Below are 9758 nucleotides of genomic sequence, written 5' to 3' on the forward strand. Positions count from 1 at the left end.
TGTTGAAATAATTCTATCATGTTTTGTTCTGTTAGTAGTTTTGAGTATGTTTACTGCAACATTTGTGTCGTCTTTTGTTCAGTTAGAACAAGCTGGTATTCCAACATGTCCAGCGGTGTCCCCTTTCATGTTTTGTTTAGTTAGAGTTAGATTCCTACATATCCTGTGTCTTTTATTTTCATGTTTTGTTCATTTTGATCAAGTTAGAGTTCCTTACTCACACTCGCCTGGTGCCTCTCTTCCTCTCTCACTATTACTTAGTGTCGCCACCCCCTCTTATTTTCTCTCTCTCTCTCTCTTTCTATTTCTCTCTCATTCTCTCTCTCTCTCTCTCTCTCTTTCTCCCTCTCTTTTTGTGGAGTGTGTCTGGTTTGATCCAAAGGAGCGAAGAACGAGGAGTGCGCCGCCCGTCAGAGCACATCTGGACGGCAGAGCGACGGGCGCGCCCCCCGCCATTTCCTCCGCCTTTATGTCCGGCGGCAGCTCAAACTCCTCCTCGCGGAAGGAGTTCGACGTCAGGCAGATCCTCAGGATCCGATGGAGGTGGTTCGGGAGCCCCGCCGAACCCACGTCTCACTCCCCGCCGCTCAGAGACTACTTAGCCGGGAGGACAGCAGGCGGACACTCTGAGGGCAGCGCTACTTCATCTGGGCTCGGCGTTAGCCACGGTGGCAGTCACGGCGGCTTGGTGACGAGCGGCAGCGCCGGCTCTAACCTTTGCGACAGCAGAAAGTTTGTGGTGTCGGTGGGGGCTCGCAGCGGCCCGGGCAGAACCGGGGCAACCGGAAACTCGTGCTCTCGCTCGGCGAGCCATCCGGAGTGCGGAAGCTCCCCGGCAGCGTGGCTTTCGCCGCCGCCACGTCGGCGTTCTCGCCCTGTGTCGAACATAGAGCCCTCCGGCGAGGTGCTGCTGTTGGGGCCGGGAATGGAGAGTTCCGACACGACCGCAGCGGCGAGCGCCGAGAAGGCGAACAACCACCTTGATGTAGACTCGAGCTCTTGCAGGTGAAAACAAACAAACCATTATTTGAATAAAATTGTAAACTAAACATGCATACAATAAATCGCTATCTCAAAGGTAGAAAAATAGCCACCCAGCATTGGACGTCTTTTGGAGGTTGGATTTCAGGCTAAATCTGGTCTGGCCCGTTTTGGACATAATTTAGTTTAAAAATAGACGTCTAGTATGGGGTGGTGTCGAGCTTATAAAATGTACCCAAGACTTAGTCCGAAATAGCTGTTTCGTCTTCACATAATCTAAATTTGTCCGAATTTAGCACCCCAAAATTGAATTCACACTCTTAAAGCAATTAGGTTAAAGTAAAAAATGGGGTTTACTTAACCCAGTTTATTTTTGCATAAACAAACCCTACAAAAATCTCAATTTTAATGCGACAGAGAATTTGTCGAAAAACAATATTTTTGTTGAATACACCACCATCCAATATCGGTCCATTTTATAACTTATAGTCGGTGTCTTTTTGTTCTATGTAAAACTAGGCATAAAAATCGGTCAAATTGATCCATGTATTTGGTTGATCCCATTTTGGCTCAAGTTATTTTGGGAGTGCAGGCTAAGTCTAGTCTAATATTGGGTGGTGTTCAGCCTGTAAAACGTGGACACATTTTAGTACAAATCTAGCCATGTGGATGTTGGATTGAAGGCTAAATCTGGTCTGGTCTAGTCTAGTTTTTGACATAATTTTGTCCAAAAAGTACATCTAATATTGGGCAGCGTTCAGCCCATTAATCATGGACAAAATCTGGTCCCAAAATAGTTGTTGTTTTTACATTGTCTAATTTTGTCACATTATAGCAGCCCCAAAATTCGTCTTTCCAATATTTTTATAAATGCTTTTTTTCAACGTTCACAAATAAAGACGCTGGGTAGGTAATAACAATTTTGTTATTTGGTTGGCCTATAACCTGGGCTGAGCAATTTGGCCCAAAATTAAAATCTGGTTTCTTTACAAACAACTAATTATTGATTGCTCACTGCCCATTATTTTTCTTGTATTTATTGACATCACTATGCATAAAAAAGGACACAGGAAACTTTAAGAAGAAATTTGGGTTGATCAAGCATTCACGTCCCCCGATATAATGTGTTGGGGAATAATGGCTATATATATATATATATATATATATATATATATATATATATATATATATAAAAAATCATTTTACAGGGGGTTTCTTGTAAAAAAAATTATGAGATGCCAAAATGTTTGTTCAACCACTTAAATTCCATTTTTACTCCTCAAAACTGTTAATATTTTTTGTAAGATAACACCCATTTATTTGGACTGACCTTACTTATTTATTGATAAGAAATTTACAGAATCTCGACCAATAGGGTTGTCTGTCTTCTGTAATGTAGTACTATTAAAAAAAGCATACAGAAGCTTCCCGCTTTACGAACATTCGACTTACGGATTTCGGCAGGTTCGATAATTTTTTTTCGGGATGTCAAAAAATATCCGGACATTACTGTGAGTTAGATTTTGTATTGTATGCACCTTTTTCCGAGTAGAGGACAGTGCTGTAGTGCTTCTTTCCGCCGCGTGGCGCTGTGAGAGGTCACCCAGCATCCACCCTGAAGAAGAAATCCGGCTTCTCTTTCCTAATTCATGTGTAGTCATAACAACGTGTACTCTATCGCTAGCGCGCTAAGAACTTTGGCATTTGTATTGTTTAATATCTTGTGCATCCATTCCATATGGTTGGTGTAAAGTAAAAGGAAGAGGTCAGCGGTTTCTTTTGAAACAAAAGTGAAATAAGAAAACTTGATGCGTTTCAGAAAAAGGTCGGAACGCTTTTTTGGGCCACTTTTTATTACAGAGAAGGACCTCTTGAACCGCAAGTCCCAAAAGTAAGTAAAACCTCACTTTATTTATCTTTATAGAGCATATTATTTTAAGAAATGTTTTTTTAGTATTAGTTATTTTTTAGTAAAAAACAATACAGCTCACTTATACAAGCCTTAAACATACTTGTATAAACGATAAGCATATAAAATATAGCACTGAAGCAACTTGCGAACACATTCAACTTACGAACTATGGTCCGGAACCTAACTCGTTCGAAGGTCGGGCAGCGTCTGTATTTGCTTTTAAAACGTACAAACTAAAATAATTCGGAGAATCCACAGTGTGTACAATTGTTCATGGGAAATACTTGACAATTCACAATTGGTTCATGACTAAATAAGTGATTAGTTGTTGCACCTCTAAGGCAGAACATACATTATTTTTTAGACCTGATGTGAGTCTTTCAGAATTTTTTTTTGTGGTTGGATGAGAGCTTTTGTTGCAGTGTTTTTAGGAGAAATTTTATACATATGTTTGCTGTTGAATGTAATCAGGTCACAGCAGAGGGGAAAGAAGGAAATCATGCTGTGAATTGGAAACGTGAATGGAGCTTGTGTGGGTATTGCGCACATATATAGCCTACACATGTTGGGGTTGCCATACCAACACGGCATTTTTGTCCTCAAGGCAGCCTGCAAGACTGTATTACCCGTTGGGCTGTATGTGTGTCAGTTATTTCCTGACAGATGTAGACGCATATCAGAAGCGCTAATTGAATTATGTAGCATACAGCGATATCTCGTTTTTTTTGCGGTTAATGGGGAGCAGAACAATCTGCGAAGCAGCGTTGCACCTTTATAAAAGCCCCAAAAGGGTTAAACTTACTTCAAATTGACGTAATTACCGACTGACAGTCGGTGACTGTCACAAAATATCAATTATCTCATCTCATCTCATTAGCCGTACCGCTTATCCTCATTAGGGTCGCGGGGGGGGGGGGGGGGGGGGGGCTGGAGCCCATCCCAGCCATCTTCGGGCAGTGGGCAGGGGACACCCTGAACTGGTTGCCAGCCAATCGCAGGGCACACGGGGACAGACAACTCATTCACACCTAGGGACAATCTGGACCGGCCTAATCACCTGAAATGCATGTTTTTGGAATGTGGGAGGAAACCGGAGTGCCCGGAGGAAACCCACGCAAGCACGGGGAGAACATACAAACTCCGCACAGAAAGTCTGGAGCTGGATTTGAACCCACGACAGGTTCCCATGACATGAACTGTGCCGCACAAGCGCTAACCACTGCGCCGCCGTGCTGCCCTAAATATCAATTATAGATATACAAATAATAATGCACAACACATAATTGCAGTTGAATGTTTGGTTTTATTTTTTATTATACAAAAGTAAAACGAAATTTTTGGGGATTCTCCTTTTAGTGTAAGAAAGCAGCCGGCTAGCTGCGTGCTAGCGTCGGGTGTCCTCAAATGGAGACGGATCTCTGCGATGATTAAAATAAAACTATCAGATTAAGTTTATAGAATGTAGTGGTTTCCCACAAACTGTTGCTTCAGGTCATCTTTTTAATGGGTAACAGACCTGGTGTTGGCAAGATACAGAGTATGCAGTGGTGGCTTCAAAGAGTTGTTAGCACAGCTGTTAGCATTAGGCCAGACCGGCAGCACCGCTCTTGCCTTAACCCGATGCCGCCGACTCGCTTTTGGAACCCGTTAATAATCTACGAAGCACCCGCCAGTGATCACAATTTTGTAGTGCTCTTCTGACTTTAATTTAATTAATTAATTTATCTTAAATGTAACGAGCCGCTAAAATCAAGTGGTCTCTATGCTGCTGTTTGGTTTGGGTGGCAGCCACTTTTGCGCCGACCCGCTGTTAGACTGGTGTAAGCTGTCAGTCCATCAGAGTCGTGGACACAGTCACACCAGCCTGTCACAGTCGCAAACACAGACAGTCACACCTATCCAACACAGCGCACTCCATAATCTGTCACCCGCAGTGTGCTGTCTAACAGAACACAATGCACGATACAATATCCATGAAAATAGACAATTCAATTCAAAATCCGCGAAGGAAAAAACAAGAAACTTGCTTCAACATAAAGCAGTCGTAGACTTAAATACTACAGTAATTGGTCTGCGATTTTTAAAGGAACAGTGTGTTATATTTAGTATCTCCTAGTGGGACAAAAAAACTTTAATTTAGTAAAGAAAAACATTGATTTGAATATTAGGCAAAAATACATGAACTATCATAGGTAAAAAAAATTGTATTTATTTCGCATGGTGTGATCCCTACTCAGGTCATCGCCATGTTTGTCTACCATCTTTTGCTGCTAGGCTGTGAACTGTGGCACAGTTTTTTGCTTGCAGTGCCATTTAGTAGTTAAATATTACACACTTGGGTTTAAGGGGAAAAAGCTGTAATATAACACATAAAACAATGTTAAGTATTTACATGGCACTCACCAAAGTCAACAAAGTACCGTGCTTGTTTATTCTCGCTTCAAAAGTGTTGTCCATTAATGCATCCTCTCTGTTTACAATTTGTCCTTGTATGTGGTTTGCCAGAAGCATGGATTTACAATATAGATGGATGGATACAAGTTTGACATTTCCACCATGTGAGTCAAGTCATGTTTATTTGTATAGCCCTTAATCACAAGGAGTCTCAAAGGGCTGCACAGACCACAGATTATTGCAATGGAAATGTACCAGAGAAATCAATAGATAGATAGATAGATAGATACTTTATTCATCCCCACAGGGAAATTAACATTTCCAGCAGCATCCCTTCGCTGAGAACAATACAATAATAAAGCAAAAGGAATACAATATACAAATACCCAATGTGACGTGCTAATACCCACTGTAGCGTGTTGTGTAGAGTATTTAAATAGTGCTACATAAAATACACACTGCAATAAAAATATGGTAATATGCAATGTAGGGGGTGTGGTTTAATGTGGGCCTTTACTCCGCCGGGTGGAGTTAAAGAGCCTCATGGCATGAGGAAGTAAAGATCTCTTCAGTCTGTCCGTGGTACAAGACAGTGAGAGCAGTCTGTCGCTGAAGCTGCTCTTCTGTCTGGATATAACGCTGTGTAGTGGATGTGATGAATTGTCCATGATTGACCGCAGCTTTTTCAGTGCCCGTCTCTCAGCTACTGTTGTCAGGCTGTCGAGCTCTGTGCCCACAACAGAGCTCGCTTTCCTCTCCAGTTTATTGAGACGAGAGGCATCCTTATTCATGCCGCTGCCTCCCCAAAACGCTGCCGCATAGAAGAGGGCGCTTGCCACAACTGTCTCATAGAATATTTTCAGGAGCTTTTTGCAGATGTTGAAGGAGACCAGCCTTCTGAGGAAGTAAAGTCGGCTTTGACCTTTCCTACATAGAGCTTCTGTGTTGGCAGTCCAGTCCAGTTTGTTGTCCAGCTGCACACCCAGGTATTTGTAGGTCTGGACAAATTCTACACCTTCTCCTTTGATGGTTACAGGAACCGGGTGAGTTTTAGTTCTACTGAAGTCCACCACCATCTCCCTGGTCTTGGTGGTGTTCAGGTGCAGGTGGTTTGCGTCGCTCCATTGGACAAAGTCCTGTATTAGTTTCCTGTACTCCTCCTCCTGCCCACTTCTGATACATCCCACAATCGCAGTGTCATCAGCAAACTTTTGCACGTGGCAGGACTCAGTTGTACTGAAAGTCCGATGTATATAGAGTGAATAGGAACAGAGAGTGCACGGTCCCCTGCGGAGATCCTGGGCTGCTAACCAATCAACGCATAAGAGGCTTTTTGTAGCAAACAAGCTGGAGTTTCTGTGTATCATTCTTCTCTGTAATTCCATAGTGCTTTGTGGCATAAGAATTCTCGGCACAAAAAATACGCAACAATTCAGGTAATATGGTATTCCTGTTTTCATTGATGGCTCGGGAATTGGACCACCCCCAAGAGCTCTGTTTTACCAAGGTATTTTAGGACAAAGGTAAGAATGTTTGTTAGTATGTTTGCTACGGTTTGGGGAAGCACCTATGCCGTAAAGTACAACTAGAAGAAAGATCATAAGCCCTACCTTCTCTAAGGTACAATAACTTGTGATCTTATGACTGTTCTCCTGGATAGGGGTTAAAATGTTTCTACCAAGCCACTCCAATAGAATAGAGTGAGACTTACCAAAATATTAGAGGCAGTTCTTGATGCTGATGAAAGGTTTGCAAACCAATGGCTTTTCTTTCAAAACATAAACAGTATATGCATTAAAATTCATTATTAATATGAAAAAGGTTGCTGAAATAACAGTTTTAATAAACACTATTCATAAGCATTTGACTTGATTCCCACAGGGGTTAAACATTGAACACAGTAAATAAATTTTTGTTTATGCTTTGCTTAACAATGTCACTCTAAAATAGTTTGGCCGAAATAAATTCAATCAAATTATTTGCGAGGAGGCTAACTAGTGAATAGTAGTAAATTGCAGTTTACATAATGGCCCTGAAGATTACTCTTAATCTGAAAAGAAAATTTTGTGTTCCTGTAACCAATTTCCAACATGAAACACTGGTGGAATCAAAAAACAGGTAAGAATATTAAAATTGTATAAACATATTAAGTATTAGTAACAAAATAAGTATACAGGTAGTATTACTTGTATGTAATTTACATGTACTGTATATGATTAAATTATATTATACAAATATACACATATTAAAGAAAAATGACATTGTATTTACCGTTGGTGTGATGTGACTTGAGCTGGTACAGTGGAGTTAGGTGGATTCAGAGAGGGTGGTGTTTAAATTGCGAGGATTGCCATAAACCCATAAGACATTGCTATAATCTTAATTGAATCCTAACAATTGTCCAGAGTTGCCCATTGGTTACGGTTGTTTTCCTCAGTTATAGTACTGATAGGTCTGCCCTTGTTGTATTTCTTGATAATTGTTAACATCTTCTTGATTCTCCCTTTAACATTACTGCTAGCCTTTAGATCCATAGCTAAACAAATTTAAGATTGTCATAGGATATTCTAAACTGAACAATGAGAGAGAAATGGAGGATTGATGAATTCCCGCTTCAGCCAATAGCATATCAGAATTCTTAGGGTGACGAGGGTAATGATGCTTTTGCCATTTCTGCATTCTATGAAAATAGCAAGAGAGACATAATGTAAGAGACATAACAGTCATACACACGAACACTGCAAGGTTTGAATACTCTACATTTGTAGGCACAATAAAGAATTTGTCCTTGATGTCGTATCGCGTGGAAAATGCTGTAACTAAGGGCCAAAAAACATTGTATTCCACATCATGACATGAAAATACAGTAAGCTTAGGATGCTGTAGCCTGGTAATCGTGTTATTATAACGCAGTGATTAGCGTGTGCGCAGCACAGTTTTGAGGTTATGATTTAAAATCCAGCTACCAGCCTTTCTGTGCGGAGTTATCATGTTCTCCCCGTGCTTGCGTGGGTTTCCTCCTGGCACTCCAGTTTCCTCCCACATTCCATTCATGTTAATTGGCCGGTCCAAATTGTCCCGAGGTGTGAATGTGCGAGTGAATTGATGTGCTAGTGAATTGTCTGTATCTGTGTGCCCTGGCAACCAGTTCAGGGTGTTCCCTGCCCACTGCCCAAAGATAGCTGGGATGGGCTCCAGCACACCCGCGACCCTACTGAGGATGAGCGGTGCAGATTATTGATGGGTGGATGCATTTTAAATTCCCCCAACCAACCAACCCCCACAGAGGTAATGAGAGCAGCACCGGGTGATAAATACATAAAGATAGTCGTTTCAAGTGCTATTATTGCAAATATTGCTTTTTGTCACCTTTTAATCACAGGATTCAAGAGGGTTTGTGATTTGTGATCAGGATTTTATATTTTGGGGTAGCATCAGTGAAGAAAAGCGAGACAAAATAGATGAATGTGCAGATTGGAGTTGTCTTGAGGATATTGGGCCTCCGTCTTTTTTGGATTGCAATTTTGCCTAAAGGTAACCTGAGTTTGTTCTCTCACCACCTTGTGCAAGAGCCTATAAATTAAAAACCTTCTCATCCATTAAATGCAGTCAGGGGAGCCGTGACGGTCATTGACTCACCTGGTAGCTCTACTACATTTTTTATCTTTGACCTGCTCTCATTTGTGTCATTGCTTCAACTGTCCCTGGTCTTTGTCCTTTACACTCAGGTCTGCTTTCTTGACGATGTCACAAACGGGGCTGGAATTGAAGTTTATCGTGCTCGTCTTTTTTTTCCAATCAGTTTTACTTTGGATTCGTGTGAGTCATTGAACTCCTTGAATCCTTAAAAAAGGAGTGAAATGTGCTTGAATTTTGGGTGATGTGATTGTTAATTTCCCTAAACTTACTCAAGTAAATGTAACAGAGTAAATATACTCCCTTACTACCCACCTCTGCTTACTACTACAGACACCAAAATAAAGATTTTGAAAGGGTAGCTTGTCTTAGTGGTACTTCAGCACTTAACAACCGTTTAACTTCCACAGCTGAGCCTTGCATGGTCACAGGATCCCATGATTCAGGCTTCTTTCCCCTTTATTTCTGCGGTTTTCTTCTCTAGCCAATCGTGTTAGCCACTTGGCTTCAGGCAATGGTTTACTGGTCTTTCCTTTGTAGCTTCTTCCGCTAGTCGCTTAAGTTATCCGCTTACACCAGCTCTGAACAACTCTAGCCATTAGCTTATTTCAGCTGCTCCGTGTGTATTCAGCTTGCTTAGTTTTTTTCTTGTCGCTCGTGGCACCAACAGCTTTCTTGTCCAGTGTAAAAAAATTGTAAAATGTAGACAAATAAAGTACAGCTTTCCACTTAGTGTTTTTCTGCGTCAACAGGACATCCAACAGCAGTGCCACTTTGTCCTCATGTGTGTCGATGGAAGATGGCGTCTTCACGGCGCTGTCTCACGCCGACGTCA

The 9758-nt window shown here is 41.5% G+C and overlaps 1 protein-coding gene across 2 annotated transcripts in view; it reads left to right on the forward strand.

Annotated features, from left to right (window-relative positions):
• Nucleotides 1–334: 334 nt before the first annotated feature.
• The window catches only part of klhl5 (kelch-like family member 5), a 35649-nt gene continuing 26225 nt past the window's right edge, over nt 335–9758 (forward strand). For both annotated transcript variants that reach the window (XM_088342759.1, XM_088342760.1), the window contains exons 1-2: nt 335–1005; nt 9676–9758. The exon at nt 9676–9758 is cut by the window's right edge and continues 88 nt beyond it. In XM_088342759.1, the coding sequence (XP_088198885.1) occupies nt 470–1005; nt 9676–9758 (619 nt within the window). In that variant the 5' untranslated portion in view covers nt 335–469. The remainder of the gene's footprint in view (nt 1006–9675) is intronic.

This window comes from Urocampus carinirostris, chromosome 8 (genome assembly GCF_059441175.1).
Source record: "Urocampus carinirostris isolate Australia breed hairy pipefish chromosome 8, RoL_Ucar_1.0, whole genome shotgun sequence".
Lineage (NCBI taxonomy): Eukaryota > Metazoa > Chordata > Actinopteri > Syngnathiformes > Syngnathidae > Urocampus > Urocampus carinirostris.